At 42.5% G+C, this 20,963-nt stretch overlaps 1 protein-coding gene across 4 annotated transcripts in view; it reads left to right on the top strand.

Annotated features, from left to right (window-relative positions):
• foxj3 (forkhead box J3) overlaps positions 1-20,963 on the top strand; it is a 157,156-nt gene that overhangs the window by 129,218 nt on the left and 6,975 nt on the right. For all 4 annotated transcript variants that reach the window (XM_061833024.1, XM_061833026.1, XM_061833022.1 and 1 more), the window contains 5 exons: positions 6,270-6,441; positions 12,361-12,747; positions 17,077-17,178; positions 17,271-17,462; positions 19,570-19,668. In XM_061833024.1, the coding sequence (XP_061689008.1) occupies positions 6,270-6,441; positions 12,361-12,747; positions 17,077-17,178; positions 17,271-17,462; positions 19,570-19,668 (952 nt within the window). The remainder of the gene's footprint in view (positions 1-6,269; positions 6,442-12,360; positions 12,748-17,076; positions 17,179-17,270; positions 17,463-19,569; positions 19,669-20,963) is intronic.

Raw genomic sequence — 20,963 nt, 5'->3', positions numbered from 1 at the left:
TATGATTGTGCGCCATTATTTGTGCCCGTCGATTGACTGGCGACCAATCGAAGGTGTAGGTTTAAATTTTGGTTTAAACCAAGTGTCAGGGGCGTGGTCAGGCCAGTGCCGTGCACGCGGCTCTTCACCTGCGCCTCATTTGCATAATTAGTGCCAATGAGGTGCAGGTGAGGAGATGCTGCCGGAACATAATTTTTTTGGGGTGTATATATTTAAGGTATACTTCTGTAGGTTTTTTTGCAATATTGTTTTCTATATGTTAAGTTGTAAGGGCTGCAAAATTTGTCAATTTCTGGAAGGTGTACAGTAAATTTCCATGGGAAGATAAGATGGGGAACTGTTCAAGATTGAGAACTTTGGAAACATTGCAATTAGGCGGTAAAATTGTGGGTAAGGTATCATTTTAAAGTGTAAAAATAATTGTTTTGACATGAGCAGACGTCGTGAAAATAGATACTGTAGGGCAAGGACATTTTACTTTATGATTTCTTTCCTCTTTCTCTTTCACATTTTAGTCATGATTACAGCAGTCACTCACATTAGAAAAATGTACTGGTGTGGTCAGTCATGCTCGCAGGGATGGAATCTCAAGACCTTAAAATCACTTATTAGATTAATATAACGTAACTGTAATTTAAACATAACGAAAAAAATTACACAACTAAAATAGAAAACAAAAAATTTCTAACTCAGAAATGAGAACATGATATAAAGCGGTATTTAACATTTTTCATCGATAAAAATTCTTCATCTGACCAACTTTATCTGAAGAAAAGTTAAATGCACTGGCCTGTCAAGGAATAAACTCAAACGGTCTGTACCCGCAATGTTTTGAAAATGCTGAAAGTTTAGTTCAACATCTTCAACTTCTTAAAGCATGTAGAGGGGAAAAGTTTTCAACTTCAAGATAACGAAGTACCACAGAGGAAAATTAGCGTTCGCATTTAGATATATTGACAGACTCGTCTAACGTTACAACTTAGATCAAGTCAAAGTAAATCACAATCTCATACTTATTATGGTTAAATACTGAAACATTACCTGTGTTATATCCCAGAAATGTTTTCAGTGTAACTGAATTTTCTTTGGCAAGGCTCCTGATGCTGATAACTTTCAACGTAAATGCGCTCGCAGTACGTGAAGCAGCTCTGAACACGTGCTTCTGGCCGAGCGTGTACGGTTAACTTGTTTATCCTGTTACCGGGTGAATATTGATCGTTTATTGAGCAGGCTTGTTTTGTTAACGTTTATGAAATAAACACGTAAATTAATGTCAAAACGACAGAATAAGTGACGTCTTTCAATATCTATTTTTTCTACCTGTAACAAATTTTATGCGCGTGATTTTTTTTGTGCTCGACCGCCGCGCTCGTCAAATGTGAGTGACTAGTACAGTATGCTGAAGCAGATTTTTCACAGCTACAGTGATGCCTTGATATGAGAGTTTTTTTGCTGTGGCCACATTTGTACTCATAGCACTCTTGTCTCAAATCTGCTTTACCCCTTGAAATGAATGGAAATACTATGAATTCATTCCAGCCTCTAAAATAAACATAACAAAACTTGTAAGTTGGGCCTATTGATCTCAAGGCAATCGCTGTATGTTGAAATTCCCTTCAAAGTCTACCGTCTGTTTTATAAATTCCTATGTTCTAATTATTTTCCCACCATTAATTCCGATGGAATGTGTCCAATTTAGAAAATTCATTAAAATTTTGAACTCGCAAAAGCTGTAATGGTAGACCGCCTCATACTACAGCGATAGTATAGAGTCCACTTCCTAGTTTTTGAATGCGATGTCTTAAAATTGATCACAGTACCTGGACAAAGGTTTCACATTTGGCCTTAAACCTGTAGATACCCCGGATACATTCTTTTTGATCCACAGCAGCGGCTTGGAAATTGAAATTGAAATGAAGCGGTAGCGTTCACGGAGCGTGGTCCTTATCCCACATTTCATCCAATCAGAAGGCTTCGGGAGGCTGCTTTCAAAGACCCCAATGGCGGAGCGCAAGGCTCGGGGTGGACATGCTCTGAAGCACGGAGCTCAGGAAGCGTGTTGAAGCAAAGGGAGGAAAAGTAGGCGCACGCTTCTGGAAGGCAGACAAAGAGATCGCTCTCCTTCTGATGCCCTCCCACCAGATATGCCCCCTCTCTCTTTGGTGTGGTCCTCCAGTGCACCCTCGCTCTAGGCGCCGGCCATCGATCGGCTCAGCCTGATGGATATGCTGGCTGGTTGGCTGGCTTGAGTGCTCTCACAGCAACACGCCCGCTTTATTATCACCTCTTATCCAAGCTGCGGCAGGAGAAAGCTGTTAGCAAAAAATAAAATAAAATGAAAATGTACGGAACCCCTCGTGTAGCTCTCGCCCACGGTGGGAAAAGGTCAAGTCTCCCTTTGCTTTTCCATAGCTCCCTTTGCGGTGATGAATCCCTTAGATCCAAACTTGCCGTCTCACACCCAACGTATAACACAGAGTGCCCACTCAATTGCCCGGATAAGACGGCGGCTCATTTGTACAAGGTATCGCCATTGATTTTTCTTTTAAATACATTTCAGTCACCCACCTGAGTATTGGCATTCATGTCGATGCTGGTCAACCTCATGATGTGCGTATGGGTGTAAGGCAAAGGTGGCAAACGCTGACCCGGGTTGTTTCACTTGTGGTAATCGTTACCTCGACCATGCATGAAAGACAATCTTGTTTCGATTGCCGTGTGTTAGTAATACATTGTCTGTCTGTGGTTCACAGTTTATAAATTCATTAAAAAAAATTTTGTGCTAATCCTTTTTTTTTTCTTTACTTTTACAGTGAAGAAAAAAAGTATTTGAACACCCTTCTAAATTGCAAGTTCTCCGACTTAGAAATCATGGAGGACTCTGAAATTTTCATCATAGCTACATGTGCACTGTGGGAGATAATCTAAAAAAAAAATCCAGAAATCACAATGTATGAATTTTTAAAAAATTGTTTGTGTGATACAGCCTCAAATAAGTATTTGAACACCTGGGAAAACCTATGTTAATATTTGGTACAGTAGCCTTTGTTTGCAATTACAGAGGTCAAATGTTTCCTGTAGTTGTTCACCAGGTTTGCACACACTGCAGGAGGGATTTTGGCCCACTTCTCCACACAGACCTTCTTCAGATCAGACAGGGACTGAGCAGAACCTTGATATGCTTCTTACAGAGCCACTCCTTGGTTTTCCTGCTGGGTGCTTCGGGTCATTGTCATGTTGAAAGAACAAAACGAGACCCATCTTCAATGCTCTGACTAAGGGAAAGAGGTGGTTTCCCCAAATCTCACAATACATGGCCGCGGTCATCCTCTCCTTGATACAGTGCAGTCGTCCTGTCCCATGTGCAGAAAAACACCCTCAAAGCATGATGCTACCACCCCCGTGCTTCACAGTTGGGATGGTGTTCTTGGGATGGAACTCATCATTATCCCTTCTCCAAACACAGTTAGTGGAATTATGATCAAAAAGTTCCATTTTGGTGTCATCTGACCACAAAACTTTCTCCCATGACTCTTCTGTATCATCCAAATGGTCATTGGCAAACTTAAGACAGGCCTTGATGTGCTGGTTTCAGCAGGGGAACCTTCCGTGCCATGCATGATTTCAAATCATGACGTCTTAGTGTATTACCAACAGTCACCTTGGAAACGGTGGTCCCAGCTCTTTTCAGGTCATTGACCAAGTCCTGTCGTGTCGTCCTTGGCTGATTCCTCACCTTTCTCAGGATCATTGAGACCCCGCAAGGTGATATCTTGCATGGGGCTCCACTCCGATTGAGATTTAGCGTCAGGTTTAGCTTCTTCCATTTTCTAACAATTGCTCCAACAGTGGACCTTTTTTCACAAAGTTGCTTGGCAATTTCTCCGTAGCCCTTTCCAGCTGTGTGTCTTTGGACAGCTCTTTGGTCTTAGCCATGTTACAAGTTTGAGTCTTACTGATTGTCTTTATGCAGCTAACAACCTCACACAGGTGCATGTGATTCAGGATAATACAAAGAGTCGAGGTGGACTTTTAAAGGGGGACGAACAGGTCTTTGAGGGTCAGAATTCTAGCTGATAGACAGGTGTTCAAATACTTATTTACAGCTGTATCACACAAACAAATTGTTAAAAAAATCATACATTGTGATTTCTGGATTTTTTTTTTTAGATTCTCTTTCACAGTGGCCATGCACCTATGATGAAAATTTCAGACCCCTCCATGATTTCTAAGTGGGAGAACTTGCAATGTAGCAGGGTGTTCAAATACTCATTTTCTTCACTGTATGTACTGTACAAAATTCTTTCAGGTCCAGCTCAGTTGTATTTAACATTTAAGTAAAATACATCTGTATTTAATCTGGAAAAATGCTTCATTTTAAAACATTTATCTAGGTAGAATTCATTCGACCTAATTTGCTTGTTTTACTACTCACCAAGTAAACTTAAATTTCTCTTTTTCCACATCTCACTCTGGTATACATACTGTAAGTTGTACTTCTTCAAATGTATACTGGCCTATGTAAGTCACCCTTGATTTTTTTTATGTCATGGTTTTATTTGTACTGGAACTCATAATTTGAGTAACAGGGCTTTAAGTACCAGGACTGAGTTTTTAGTGTAGAATCGGCAAATACAGTTGAACCTCAAGTTACAACTTTTTTTTTACAATTTGCGAATGGTCTTTGCATGGACCAACAGAAGAATCTATTTGGAAAGTTTGAGGTTGCAAGCGCGGTTACAGAATTAATGAAATTCATAACCCAATGTCCCACTGTACATGAAAAGTGGCTATGTGGCATTTATGGTAATCTCATGTCAACACTAAGCACATTACAGTGGCTCAACCCAAAAAAAAAAAATGCAATTTTAAAGTACGCAAATTGCTTACAAAAAGTAATTCCATTAACAAGAATGTGCTGAGATTTTAACATCCCCAGTCATAGTTGATCTTAATCCTGGGCGATTACAACAATATGGTGTGTTTGTTTTACACTTTTTTCCAAAGTGGGGAGAAAATCAAGGGACATGATTTTAAAGTGTTCATTTCAACTTTATTATTTTTTTTTTTTTTAACACAAACAAAGTATAGTTTGTATGAGGACTAGTAACCAATGTATAAAACAGAAGGGTTTAATTTTGTTGTATTTCATGGTAAAGTATAATTTTAAGAAGAGGGTACCGGCGAAACATGGTATTTTTTACAAAGTTCAAAGTATTTTAAAGTCATCTTCTGAATTGTATTGCCAATCATGCATGGTCATGCAGAATAGTGACTCTTTATGCTATCAATGCTGGAAGAGTTTTTCTGTGCAAAAGGGAAGTTCCAAATGCTCCCTCTGTGGTTGTTTATATTGTGATGATTATTAAAAAAAAGCAGCTCGACAGAAAATTGTTGAGCGAGACAGATAGAGAGACAGAACAGGCAAGGGGAAAAGAAGTAAAAACCACAGCAGAACCATAGTTCAGCAATGAAGATACAGTACATGACTACAAGTAACTTTACAAAGGCGTATGTAAAATGTATTTTCCAGTTCATTTTATTCATGCATTCAACAACTTTTTCCCCCCCCTCCGGCACACAAAAGACAGATTCGGTGGAATGGACCTTATTGGCCCCTATGTGCAAAAAAAAGTTTATTGAATTATTACTTAAGTACTGTTTTGGTATGGCCAAGTCATCTTACATTGTCCTTTGTGAACCAGGAAGTACTTACTAACACGATGGAATTTTGTGTGCAATATTCAACTGTTGTGCGTTAGCGCCAGACAGATGCAAATGCTCTGAAGATGACTTATTTTTTATTTTCTCGCATCCGCATGAAACTCCGAAATTCTGTGAAATATTGCAGTGCCTCCATGACCAGATAAGTGCAGCGAGTGTCTTTGAGAAGGCGTTTGTATAATTCATGAGCACGTTTCATCATTGTTTTTGCGCCGCTCGTCGGCACCGTACACGACTTCCCCTGCGGACTGTGCGCCGTGTAGCAGAACTTAAGCTTAGTTTGTTGTTTACTTTTACAAATGAATCGTTGGACGTGATCTTATTTTGCACTCCACTAAACCCCAGCTCATAGTGACCAAGCCCTGCTGTGAAAACATGTAATTGATTCAAAAATTACTGCTTAAAACAAAAATCTTACAGATTTGAATGTGGAAAAAAATACACGGGAAATGTGCTGACGGGGTCTTTGCAAAACTAGTGAGGTTGACTGTTCTGCACTTTTGAGACTTTCTCTTAACTTCGTAACTGTCCTCCTTCCCCACCAGGTGACCAGTCACCCCGAACCTGTATCCCAGTCTCTGGGCCTCCAGCAGCCCCAGTCCCAGTACAACATGCCCGACAGAGACAAGCAGCTCATGTTCTCTGAATTTGAAGATCTCAGTGCCTCCTTCCGCAGCCTTTACAAATCCGTCTTTGAGCAGTCTTTCAGCCAACAAGGTGAGTGACATTTCCCTCCTGCCTTGGATGGTCTATGTCTCAAAGATTATCCCGTTGTGTGGGATGTGTTGAGTCATTATTTTTTTCCTCCATGATTTGCTTGAAAAAAAAAAAAATCTAATCGGTAATTTTGGACCGAATCAGTATTTACGATAACAAATTCTCAAAAATTACCAGTAATATGGTCTGGTTTCGAGGTTGGGGAGAGTTTATGTGCACAGTGTTGATAATCTTGAGTATACCACACACTCTAAGACCGGTAATACAACATGTTCAAATTTTTTTCCTTATTATTCTCGAAAGGAACATTTTTTCTTTCTGTTTGGGTTTTCCATAAATCTTCACAATGTTTTCACTCACTGTTCCTGGTATTTTGCCCCATTCCTCCATGCAAAGCTCCTCTAGAGCAGTGATTCCCAAACAGTGTGCCGGGTGTGGCGTGAGCGCTCTTCGGGTGTGCCTTGGGAAGTTATCCAATTTTATGTAATTGCTAAAAAACAAAGAAATAATGCATCTTTATTCATCTACTTATGCCAGTGAGGCACAATGACAGACAGAACAAAAATATCCTCTTCTATTAGATGGCAGGAAGTACATACAGTTATTAATCGATCCATTTTTGGTGACTTTTCTTGAGCAGTGATGTTTTCGGGCCGTTGCTGGTCAAGTCAGACTTTCAACTTGATCCAAAGATTTTCTATGGGGTTGAGATCAGGAGGCTGGTTTTGTTACTTTGGTTTCCAGCTCTCTGCACGTCATTCATTAGGTGCTCAGCATTCTTGTGATCATTTTAACCTCACGGTGTGGAGCCCCTGATTGAGGGAGCTTCTCAGTGGTCTTTTATGTCTTCCATTTTCTAATAATTGCTCCCATAGTTGATTTCTTCACACCAAGCTGCCAACCTGTTGCAGTTTCAGTCTTCCCAGCCTAGTGCAGGGCTACAATTTTGTTTTTGGTGTCCTTTGACAGCTCTTTGGTCTTGGCTGGAGTGGAATTTGTCGTGTGAATGTTTTGAGGTTGTGGACGGCTTTGTTTTAAAGCGATGAGTTCAAACAGAGGGCGGTACGGTGGAGCAGCTGTTGAGCGTTGGCCTCACAGTTCTGACAACCGGGGTTCAAATCCTGGCCCTCCCTGTGCCTGCATAGGTTTTCTCCAGGCACTACGGTTTCCTCCCACATCCCAAAAACATGCATTCATTAGAGACTAAATTGCCCCTAGGTGTGATTGTGAGTAGTGTGACTATTGTCAGTCTCCATGTGCCCTGCGATTGACTGGCAACGAGTTCAGGATGTAGCCTGCCTCCTGCCTAATGACAGCTGGGATTGACTCCAGCACTCCCGCGACCCTCTTGAGGATAAGCGGCTCAGAAAATTGATAGATAGATGAGTTCAAACAGATGCCATTAACGCGGGCAACAAGTGGAGGACAGAGGAATAATCAACAGGTCTGAGAGAGAGAGAGAGACAGAAATCTTGCTTGTTTGATTGACCAAAATACTCATTTTCCTACATAATTTGCTCATAAAATACTTTATATAAATACTTTTTTTTCCTCATTTTGTCTCTCATATGAGCTATACTTCTGATGAAAATTACAGGCCTTTCTCACCTTTGAGTGGGAGAACTTGGACTAAAAATATGGCTGACTAAATAGATTTTTGCCTGACTCCTATATACGAGAGGCAAATTACTAGAAACCAGTCTTTATTGCTGTCCTACAATTGTTGAATTAATATCACAGACAAATTTATACTTGGCTTAAAAAAAAAAAAAAAAAAATTAAAGTGAAATTAGATTTCCCTTATTTTAAATTTAATGCAATCTCCATGAATGAAAGTTTTTATTGTAATACTGTAGTCTGTTCCCATTGTGGCCTTTGCTTCCCCTCTTCGAATCCACTGTTGTCAGGCCCCCTGTCATCATGATAACTACACTACAGCCTCGGTTCTCGAACCACAATCCGTTCTAGAAAACCGAATCAACCGGCGCTCGTTCTCTTATTTCCGGGTTTTTAGCGGAGGGTGAGAATTCTCAACAGAACGTGTCGTCGGTCAGCTGGTCTGGCTGCGCGCGTTCTGTTATTTTCGGGTTTTGCTGGGGGCATTCAAGTACTGATTTTTGTTCAAAAACAGAAGCAAAAAATCTCAAAATTTTCATTCGAAAACCAATTTATTCGAGAACCGAGGCTGTACTGTAGATCTATACTTGTCATAGGCCCAGTGGGCTTTGGAATGCTGTTGCAGACTTGCATGAGACAGGCTCAGGCCCTTAAAACGGACTAATTTCAGCAAGACAAGAATTAGGGTGTTTTTAACGTACTGTAATTTTCATTCTTAGTATAGTTGGACTCAAAGGCATCACAGAAATGTTTTCCAATATAACATCTACTTCAACTTGTCTTCAGCATGCCTCATAAAATATTTGATTGAGGCAAACACTTCCAAAATGTGACACAATTAACATACCCGTCTTTTTGCTCCAAATTCGTCAAATTGGATGAAAAGCTGGCATCTGCTTCTCATCAGTGCTTAAATGTTTCCCCCGGCCGGGCCTTGTCTCATCAGGGAAGCGAGTCCAATCCCCCTTGTAATTCTGTTGCATTGAGCTTCATCTGTCGCCATGATGGAGACATGTTCTGCTATAACGAGTAACAGCACTGGATGTGTGAATCCCCCCCCCCCCATAAAAAAAAGTCGAGCGAAAGACTCTCACTAGAACAAAATGCAGTTTTGCTCCTAATCTGATTGTCTAATAAACAAAGAGCGCTTGACAAGCGGGTTACGAGCAAAGACGTCTGAGATTTCAGCGGATAACCCACTTTTCACCAATCAAATGCATTTCCTGCTTTTCAAAGAGCTCTTCTCCCTTTAATCTATCATCTATGTTTCATAAAAGTTGCTACCTTTTTATTTTTTTGGTTTGTTTGTTTCTGTATGTGCACGCATCCTCTCGTCAGACAAACTCCGGCAATTAAAATGTGTAAATAATCTAGCTGGAGGATTTCACACACGGGCCGCCGTGTTGACAGCGAGCTAATTCACTGTCTTTGATAATAGGTAATGAGCTGGCATTATTATTCCCCCGGCGCCTTAATTGCTTTCTGTACCTCCCCGCTTGGACAATGGTGGTTCTGATTAAAAAAAAAAAAAAAAAAAAAAAAAAATGCACCTTTTGGCCTCCTGAGAGTAGGTGTTTGCATGTCAATTGTGGAGGCCTAAAAAGCGCTTTATAGGGTTCCTGCGCAAATAACCATCTCTGGAAAAGTGTGCAAAATGGAAAGTATTTTGTGAAAAATCTGTTTCAAAGACTGTTATCGCTATTCCATTGAACTCATCTGGATTTGGTCTCATCCCGTTTATATGCGCTATATAGTGGTATTTTGATTTACGAATTTAATTTGTTCCATAACCAAGCTCATAACTCATTTTGCTTGTATAGCAGCTCATGTTTCCCACATGAAATGCTATTAATCCATCCCAGCCACCCAAATACACTATCATTTTAATCAAGGAATATAGCACTGTATTATTTGAGAACTTGATAGAATACAGATTTAAACTTCTAAAGTGTAAATACAGTATGTACAATGACCCACGCATAATCACAGTTTATTTGACAATCTTTTCACCAATTGTTTTTTTTTGGGGGGGAGATATTTTGAGATTTTTTTTTTTTAATTTGTTGATGAACGTCTGTTTTGTTTGTTTTATTTTGCTCACAAAGTGCCAGGTTATTTATCAAAGAACTGTTAGTTTTATGTGGTTTTCACCTGCCTCATTGTCACTCGACTGTGCAGTCCTGACAGTGGCTTATGTCTGCCATTGCTCTTTGAAGTATTGTTTTCATTCGATCCACAATGTCTGTGATTCATCTGCGCCACACATTACCCCACATTTTACATGAAACTCATCCCTCCAAAGGGGTTAGTGGCAGAGGCAGTGTTACCCGTCAACTAATTTTGACGGGCGTTAATGTCAAGACCTGCTCAATGATCATTGTCATCCATTCATTTTCCAAGCCGTAACAAGGGTTCGTTTTGCACATATGTTGAACACGCATGAGGGTGCTAACTCCAAACACACGTAACCAGCGGAGCGCAAATATTTTCCACCAAGTACATCTTAAAAATGAAAAGTTAGCTCTCCAAGTAGAGACTACGTGTCTTGCATACGTTAGTGTATGAACATGTGCGTGAATGGGTGAATGTGCGGCTTTGGACATTGTGAAGTAAAATACAATATAAGTGCAGTCCTTTTACGTCTTGTAATGAACAGACGAACAGCAGCATGGTCTTCAAAAACAAGGCACAGAGTTCTTAAGTATATTTAATTTTCTGTCACTTGAATTGTCCTGTTATTTAAAATATTTATCGGATTCATCTACTATTACAAAACAAATAACCAACCTTTTTTTTTTTTTCTTAGAATAAATGTTAGTTGCAGCCCTACTTATGTGTTTCATTTTGGACCGGCAAATCTGTTTTATTTTGGCTTTTTGGTCGAAAATGAAGGGTTAGGGTTTTATTTTGCAATATGGAGTAACCCTATGTAAAATAAAAAAGGTAAAGCGTTGGCCTCACAGTTCTGAGGTCCTGGGTTCAATCCCAGACCCGCCTGTGTGGAGTGTGTATGTTCTCCCCGTGCCTGCGTAGGTTTTCTCTGGGCACTCCAGTTTCCTCCCACACTCCAAAAACATGAAACAATTAATTGGACACTCTAAATTGCCCCTAGGTGTGATTGTGAGTGCGGCTGTTTGTCTCTATGTGCCCTGTGATTGGCTGGGAACCAGTTCAGGGTGTACCCTGCCTCCTGCCCGTTGACAGCTGGGATAGGCTCCAGCACTCCCCGTGACCCTCGTGAGGATAAGCGGCAAAGAAAATGGATGGATGGATTATATTTTGATAAATTTCTTGCGTTAAAGTGAAAGTTGCCAGAAATATAAATAAGTAGGGCGACAGGTGTGAAATTTCTAACAAAAATTCTAACAAAAAGCTTTTAATTTTAGTCCTTTACATAAACTCTCAAGCCACCACCATGTTCTGGGTGAGCTTTTCCATCTCCAGTAGAACAAAGGCTGGCCACCTTGCAGCTTATTAAATGTGATTTCCTGCTTTTGCCTATTCTTCTGCGATACTATCTCTCCTCTGCTGAGTGTCCAGTAACCACAGCAGGAATACAAGGACATCAGAGCGTCTGGGAAATGCTCTTGTTTTGCGTCATTTGTCACCATTTTCTGTCATTTTATTGACAGAACAGTTAATCTGCTGTCAGTCACTGTGGAGCCGCAACAAATTGTTTTCATGCTCCATTAATTTGCCAGGGAGAATGTACCCTCCCCAGCCACAACATTAGGTTCGCAGGCGAAATCTAATGAGATCCAATACAAGAGTCTACCTTTAAAAAGATAAGAATATGACAAGATTAACAAAACCAAAAAATATTGCACCCAACTCGTAATATGATTCAGACCAATTTGTCAGTAACCACAGCAATCAGGATTTTTTTATGATGGATACACTCCAAGGATGATTTAACCTTTGCTACAAAGTATTTTTTTTGTAAACTTTGATCTAAAAATCTACAAAGAAATTGTTCCATAAATGTGGGGAGAGAAAAACGTTTGTGTGTTTTTCAAAACTAATGTTCTCGTAATGTTTTCCTACAAAAAAAATGAACAAAATATGTAAATCATACGTCTTAAAATCTTTAAAAAAGGGATTCATGTTCCCTCTTAATTTTTCTCTAAAACAAACCATAGCAATAAATGGTGTTGAAATGCATAGTCCGTATCTGAGGCGCTCTCTTGGTCGCTGGGTGATTTTATTTGTCTTCAGGTTTCTGATTCCACAGCCCGGTGGAGGCGGCGCGTGTAATACGTGGCAGTAATTGCCAATAATGGCATTGTGCGTTTTGCTTTCCAGGTCTGATGGGAATACCTCCAGATGCGTCACAACAGACCCACACGTCCTGCTCCTATCAGCACTCCCCCAGCGGCGCCGTCAGCACGCAGAACAACCTGTCCAACAACCAGCCCAACAGCCACTCCAACAACAGCGGCCAGGTGCCCCTCTCCCACCCGGCCCAAGCCCACCCCGGACACGGCTCCCCGCATGCGCAGCACCTTCCGCAGCACCCCGGCCCGCACAACCAGCACCCGCAGCACGGCCAGCACCCGCAGCAGCACCCGTCCCACGGCCACCACCCGCAGCATCCCGCCCAACACCCGCAGCACAGCCAACACCCTCCACAGCATCAGAGCCTCTCCCACCAGCCGCATCCTGCCCAGCAGCAGATGGCCTGCAATCCAGGTAATGCGGCTGGCTGGCCTGTTGTTTCTGTTTTTCCACGTTCATCACGCATGACCCAGAGGAGGTTGCTGGAATCGATTTTGCATCTTGTTGGTGGACGCGAAACATGCAGAAGCTCTTCTAGCTGCTCACAAATAAATCATAGTGTGATTTCTTATCTGATTGAAGAACAAAACTAGAGGTGTTGGGAATGATTTACACAGTCCACTGGCGCCTCCTAATGGACACTTTTTAGGGTTAAATTTATCATAAATGTAGAGATACCACTTATTTATTAACTTAATTGTGTTTTCATAAACTTACAGCATTAAATGTCACCTCTATTTTTTTTTTTACAATGGGTATCTGTTCTTCCAAAGATGTCCCTATTCAATTTTGCTCTAGAAATATCAAATCCCATGAAAAACAAAACATAAAAACAAATGTATAACATTAGCATCAAATTATACTGTTCTCTAAAAACCGGCCTGGTGGATCAGCTGGTAAAGCAGTTCTGAGGTCCCGGGTTCAATCCCGGCCCCGCCTGTGTGGAGTTTGCATGTTCCCTCCGTGCCTGCGTGGGTTTTCTCCGGGCACTCTGGTTCCCCCCCCCCCCAATGCAGCCTTATGGGGGCACAAACCAGTGCAATCTGTAGGCCGGTCCCAAGCCCGGATAAATGCAGAGGGTTGCGTCAGGAAGGGCATCCGGCGTAAAAACTGTGCCAAACAAATATGAGCGTTCATCTAAAGAATCCCATACCGGATCGGTCGTGGCCCGGGTTAACAACGCCCGCCCCCGGCACTGCTAACCTGCAGGGCGTCGGTGGAAATTCAGCTACTGTGGGTCGAAGACAAAGAAGAGGAGGAAACCGGATCCAGCGTCAGAAGAAAAAAAGGAATGCACAGAGCCTACAACTGAGTGTAGGGACTTTGAATGTTGGGACTATGACAGGAAAAGCTCAGGAGTTGGTTGACATGATGATTAGGAGAAAGGTTGATATTCTGTGCATCCAAGAGAGCAGGTGGAAAGGTAGTAAGGCTAGAAGTTTGGGAGCAGGGTTTAAATTATTCTACCACGGAGTAGATGGGAAGAGAAATGGAGTAGGGGTTATTTTAAAGGAAGAGCTGGCTAAGAATGTCTTGGAGGTGAAAAGAGTATCAGATTGAGTGATGAGACTAAAATTTGAAATTGAGGGTGTTATGTATAATGTGGTTAGCGGCTATGCACCACAGGTAGGATGTGACCTAGAGTTGAAAGAGAAATTCTGGAAGGAACTAGATGAAGTAGTTCTGAGCATCCCAGACAGGCGAGAGAGTTGTGATTGGTGCAGATTGTAATGGACATATTGGTAAAGGAAACAGGGGCGATGAAGAAGTGATGGGTAAGTACGGCATCCAGGAAAGGAACTTTGAAGGGCAGATGGTGGTGGACTTTGCAAAAAGGATGGAGATGGCTGTAGTGAACACTTATTTCCAAAAGAGGGAGGAACATATAGTGACCTACAAGAGCGGCGGTAGAACCACGCAGGTAGATTATATTTTGTGCAGACGATGTAATCTGAAGGAGGTTACTGACTGTAAAGTAGTGGTAGGGGAGAGTGTAGCTCGACAGCATAGGATGGTAGTATGTAGGATGATTCTGGTGGTGGGTAGGAAGATTAAGAAGACAAAGGTAGAGCAGAGAACCATGTGGTGGAAGCTGAGAAAGGAAGAATGTTGTGCGGCCTTCCGGAAAGAGGTGAGACAGGCTCTCGATGGACAACCGAAGCTCCTGGAAGACTGGACGACGACAGCCAAGATGATCAGAGAGACAGGCAGGAGAGTACTTGGTGTGTCATCTGGTAGGAAAGGGGAGAAGGAGACTTGGTGGTGGAACCCCATAATCCAGGGAGTCTTACAAGGAAAGAGATTAGCGAAGAAGAAGTGGGATACTGAGAGGACTGAGGAGAGGCGAAAGGAGTACATAGAGATGCAACGTAGGGCAAAGGTAGAGGTGGCAAAGGCTAAACAAGAGGCATATGAAGACATGTACACCAGGTTGGACACGAAAGAAGGAGAAAAGGATCTCTACAGGTTGGCCAGACAGAGGGATAGAGATGGGAAGGATGTGCAGCAGGTAAGGGTGATTAAGGATAGAGATGGAAATGTGTTGACTGGTGCCGGTAGTGTACTAAATAGATGGAAAGAATACTTTGAGAAGTTGATGAATGAAGAAAATGAGAGAGAAGGAAGAGTTGAAGAGGCAAGAGTGAAGGACCAGGAAGTGGAAATGATTACTAAGGGGGAAGTCAGAAAGGCATTACAAAGGATGAAAAATGGGAAGGCAGTTGGTCCTGATGACATACCGGTAGAGGTATGGAAGCAATTTGGAGAGATGGCTGTGGAGTTTTTGACCAACTTATTCAACAGAATACTAGCGGGCGAAAAGATGCCTGAAGAATGGAGGAAAAGTGTTCTAGTTCCCATTTTTAAGAACAAAGGGGATGTTCAGAGCTGTGGGAACTATAGAGGAATAAAGTTGATGAGCCACACAATGAAGTTATGGGAAAGAGTAGTGGAGGCTAGACTCAGGTCAGAAGTATCTGCGAGCAACAGTATGGTTTCATGCCTAGAAAGAGTACCACAGATGCATTATTTGCCTTGAGGATGCTCGTGGAAAAGTACAGAGAAGGTCAGAAGGAGCTACATTGTGTCTTTGTGGATCTAGAGAAAGCCTATGACAGAGTACCAAGAGAGGAACTGTGGTACTGCATGCGTAAGTCTGGTGTGGCAGAGAAGTATGTTAAAATAGTACAGGACATGTATGATGGCAGCAGAACAATGGTGAGGTGTGCCTTAGGTGTGACAGAGGAATTTAAGGTGGAGGTGGGACTGCATCAGGGATCAGCTCTGAGCCCCTTCCTGTTTGCAGTGGTAATGGATAGGCTGACAGATGAGGTTAGACTGGAATCCCCTTGGACCATGATGTTCGCAGATGATATTGTCATATGCAGTGAAAGCAGGGAGCATGCAGAGGAACAATTGGAAAGATGGAGACATGCACTGGAAAGGAGAGGAATGAAGATTAGCCGAACTAAAAGAGAATATATGTGCGTGAATGAGAAAAGTAGAGGGGGAAGAGTGAGGCTACAGGGAGAAGAGATAGAGAGGGTGGAGGACTTCAAATACTTGGGGTCAACAATACAGAGCAATGGAGAGTGTGGTCAGGAAGTGAAGAAACGGGTCCAAGCAGGTTGGAACAGCTGGCGAAAGGTGTCTGGTGTGTGTTATGTGACAGAAGAGTGTCTGCTAGGATGAAGGGCAAAGTTTACAAAACAGTGGTGAGGCCGGCCATGATGTACGGATTAGAGACAGTGGCACTGAAGAAACAACAGGAAGCAGAACTGGAGGTGGCAGAAATGAAGATGTTGAGGTTCTCGCTCGGAGTGACCAGGTTGGATAGGATTAGAAATGAGCTCATTAGAGGGACAACCAAAGCTGGATGTTTTGGAGACAAGATTCGAGAGAGCAGACTTCGATGGTTTGGACATGTTCAGAGGCGAGAGAGTGAGTATATTGGTAGAAGGATGCTGAGGATGGAGCTCCCAGGCAAAAGAGCGAGAGGAAGACCAAAGAGAAGGTTTATGGATGTGGTGAGGGAAGACATGAGGGCAGTTGGGGTTAGAGAGGAAGATGCAGGAGATAGGCTAAGATGGCAAAAGATGACACGCTGTGGCGACCCCTAACGGGACAAGCCGAAAGGAAAAGAAGAAGAAGAAGACTCTGGTTTCCCCCCCACATCCCAAAAACATGCCACATTAATTGGGCACTCTAAATTGGCCCTTGGTGTGATTGTGAATGCGGCTGTTTGTCTCGATGTACACTGCGATTGGGTGGCAACCATTTCAGGGTGTACCCTGCCTCTTGCCCGTTGACAGGCGGGACGGCTCCAGCACTCCCAGCGACCCTCGTTGGGATAAGCGGCAAAAAGAAAATGGATTCATGGATGTTCTTTAAAAACAAAGATGACATGTTTAATGCTTAATTCATGATAAAATTACACATGTGCTAATTGTGTGTTCATCATATTTCTGATTTCTTAAAAAAAATATTTAGACCCCTCATATTTGTTTGACGATAGTTTGCAATATAAGTCTGTCCCCTTGTAACGTACTGGATAATCTTATATTAGTAATGCCCTAGTTAAGGATGAATTTCTCGACTCAAATTGTTCAACCTGTACCACTTCTTTTCACAGTTATGGACAGATCACAACAAAAATGCAAAAAAAATGTGTATGATTGGTGATCTGTCCGAGCCCATCGTGCTGTCAAGTTACAGATTTTATAATCGGTTATTTTTGTTTTGCAGGTTTACTTTCTGACTGGTACCCCAATCTGGACGCACTGAAAGAAAGCTGCCGCATTGCGAGCAGCTACAACTGGGCTGATGTGGACCTGTCACCTTTCCAAGGTGGACTCTGAGTAGAGTTTGTTTGGCAATGGCAAAGCTGGGGCTGTGGCTTTATTGATTTGATTTTATTTTTTTCCATCTTGCCTGTTCAGGATTGCGAGAAAGTATGAGGCAGGCAGAATTGAACAACTGGTCGCTGGAGCCCACACAGATTGCCGACCTGTGCTCGTCCATCAACCAGTTCTTCGCCCGCACCGGCGTCATCCAGCCGCAGGGGACCGTGCAGCCGGCCGTCTGCCACGCGCCCATGCACCCAAACAAACCCAGCCAGCACATCGGCACAGGTTTGACACCCGACACCTGTGTTGCGTTAACAGGACTCGCTTTGCTTGCTTGTGTTTTGCCGCCAGTGTTGTTTGTACACGTGGATGCCACTCTATAATAAGGGTACTCTAAAGGTCAAGTGTCATGCCCATGAACATTCTAAAATAGATATTGCAATGAAAAATACATATAACATTATTCACTTCAATGTCCATACGAAAAAATAAATATGACTGGAGAGCGCGTCATCCGTGCGCAAAGTTGCGGAAGTATCATTAAACATCCAAGTGGTAGCCATAATGAAAGTCTGTGCATTATGTCACACCGGGGCATTCGCCATTGAAAACACACTGTGCCACTTACTATGGGACACGGAAGCTCACAATCAAGTGAGGTGACCGGCGCAATATTATCCTATTGTTTCGGGCCATATTTAGATGATATGCGGATCACTTCTAACTCACAACAGACTCCCAGACAGTATGTATGAGCCAGCCCAGCCGAAGCCGTGTGGACGAAGCGCCGCCGAAGCCGTGTCCCTCGTCCGAAGTTGTGCTTGGCAGCGACGGGTACATCGACACATTTAGCACCCCTGACTTACGTGCGCGGATCTTTTGTTATATTCTGAGAGGATTATGTTACCCCCCCCCCCTTTTAGTTTTTTTTAGTAGCTGTAAAAATTGTGCCAAACAAATATGAGCGTTCATCTGAGATGTCACACTGTGGCGACCCCTAATGGGACAAGCCGAAAGAAACTTACTTTTATACACGCCTACCTATCATTAGGAACCCACGAACCTCTTGCCCTTTGCACCAATGCAATTCATTTTTCACGACGAACCGCGTTGTTTTGAAAAGTATGAAGAATGAATCCATCCTCCCGAGTGTTCGAACAATATCCAGCAATACAACGAGCCGGCATTTTGGCTAACAGGAAGGAACAGCGACCTACCTTCCCGCAGGTAAAACTAATAGAAACATACGAGACCACTTGAGTGGGCATCCGCTACTAACGTCACTTCCTGCTTCTTCTTGAAAGCAATTTCCTCGAAAGGATTTCCATGCCGGGAATTGCTAAAAGCCATATACGTCAAAATCATGTGTGGTGAAAAAATGGATGGGTCCATTCCGGCTGCCTTTTCTTTTCATTAATAACATACTAGAAATCATGCATTTCATGACAGTGGACCGTTAAGGAATTGCTAATATCTTAAATTTGCTACCAAAGCGCTATAATGGTTACTTTCCAAATTGTGTGCTTGTGTCAAGCTGCACTGTTTTGTCTTTGTTGTAATTAATGTTTAATCACTAATCTTGCACTTAAGCTCCATTTTGACAGTTATATATGTGAAAACCGAAGAGCTGGACCATTTCTTAATTAGAATAGATGTGTACAATGGCGATAAAACTGTGCACACCGCTGTTCCAACGCCAGGTTTTGATATATTAAAAAAATGACACCAGTTAACAAGATAAATCATTTCAAAACTTTTTCCACCATTAATGTGAGCTATCATTTCTTCCTCTCATTTGTATTCAGAATCTTTTTGAGAGGGGAAGAATGAACAAACAAACTGCTAGAATCTGGCCGCACAAGTGTAGATGCCCTCTGATAACTTAGATGTGGCTTGTTTTCAGATTTAACAAATCTCATTAGGGTCACCAACGTGGTGCCCGTGAACAGTAGGTAGCCCCCCCAAGTCTGTGGGTGGCCGTGTTCTAAAAATAGCTGCTATTCATAAAAAAATACTGCTGCATATCAGTGAAATGCTCTTTTTTTGTTGCTATTTTTCCTCTTTTCAATCATATCTCACCTACATCGGTGTAACACTGTGAGGGGGGAAAATTTAACTTAGTAGTTAAAAGGTCACATTTGTGCATGTGATTCAAGTGTACCTGCATGGAGCGAAATGATGGAATTGTGTTGATTTGATGATACATCCCCAAGTATTTTGAGCAAATTTATTATTTCAGAAGTGCTCATAAAACTCGCAGCCCTTTGCATCAATCGATACCCAAGAAGCAGCTTCCACTTTCAGTTTTGGACCAAAAGCTTTTATGTTTTTGTGATTGGCACAATCTAAAAGTTTGACGCATGTTGTTTGCTGTGGTCGTCTCTCTCTTTAGGAAATCTCTACATGGACTCCAGACAGAGCATGTCAATGATGGGTCCCCCAGGGTATCCGCACATGCCCCCCATGAGCAGCACAGGACCCACTATGACTGGTGAGACAGACAGACAGACACACCCAAGCAGTGGGACAAGATACAAACGCCACACAGGAGGGCCTGAGTCAAAACTGGAACCCAGAACCTCGGAACTGTGAGGCAAATGCGCTAACCAGTGGTTTACCACGCTAACCTAACCTAAACCTATATTACTTTGCTATGTTAAAGTGAAATGAGTAGTTTTGGGGTTTTTTTAGACAAACATAAAGTCCCATTCACGTGGAATGATGGACCAACTGGTTAGATCGTATGCCTCGCAGTTCTGATGGCCGGGGTTCAAATCCCGGCCCCCGGCTGTGTGCAGTATGCATGTTCTCCTCGTACCTGCTTGGGTTTTCTCTGCCACTCCGGTTTCCTCCCACATCCCAAAAACATGCAACATCAATTGGAGACTCGAAACACACGTGTAGTCTGTCTACATGTGCCCTGCAATTGACTGGCAACCAGTTCAGGGTGCACCCCGCCTCCTGCCCGATGATGACTAGGTTAGGGTTCAGCACTCCCGCGACTCTCCTGAGGATCAGCGGCTCAGAAAATGGATGGCTAAAATTGCTTTCACACTGCAGTACGCCGTTGACGACACCCTTCGTTTTTTACGTGCTGATCGGGCATGAGGAAGAGACGTCATGTCAAGTCATGGCAAATGCCCATCTTGTGCATGGCGCCCACGAATTAAATAAAATTATTCATCCAAGAGTGGTGTAGCCGTGACATCAGAAAGGGACGTCCAGTAGGAGAGGGCCTGGCAGAGTAACATCAGTGCTAAAAGAATTACACCGACCAGTTTTACAAGCCTCCCTGTTAATTTCCGGTTGGCTGCTACACAAGCACTTCTCAATATGAGCCATCTCGCACCTGAGCACTGTCATCCTTGCCTCTGGTCCAAGGTTCTTTCACACATCGTCATTTGCAGTTGGAAAAACCTAAATGCTTTGCCACCATCTTGTGGCACCTATTGGGAGTTACAGTTCAGTATAACCCCTTTGGGGAGTCATCATTTACTCGAAGATTTTTCCTATTCTGGCTTTTCCCCGATTCCCTCCCTATAATTCAACGTTTATGATAATAAATAATACAGTGATGCCATGAGATAAGCAAGACCTGACTTACAAGTTTTTGGAGAGATGAGCCACATTACAAGCCACGGTTCATTTTATTTCTGGACTTATTTACTTTCTCGTGGGCAAAATAATTCCGATACGATGGCAATAAACTCATCTCACTTCACAACAACAAGCAATTTGGCGGCAAGGGAAGAATTCTTCAAAAAACGCTTCAAGCTGTTTCTTGTC

Source organism: Syngnathoides biaculeatus, chromosome 10 (assembly GCF_019802595.1).
Source record: "Syngnathoides biaculeatus isolate LvHL_M chromosome 10, ASM1980259v1, whole genome shotgun sequence".
NCBI classification, from domain to species: domain Eukaryota; kingdom Metazoa; phylum Chordata; class Actinopteri; order Syngnathiformes; family Syngnathidae; genus Syngnathoides; species Syngnathoides biaculeatus.
Note: the sequence above shows the minus strand (reverse complement) of the source record. Positions and strands in the feature narration are given on the sequence as shown.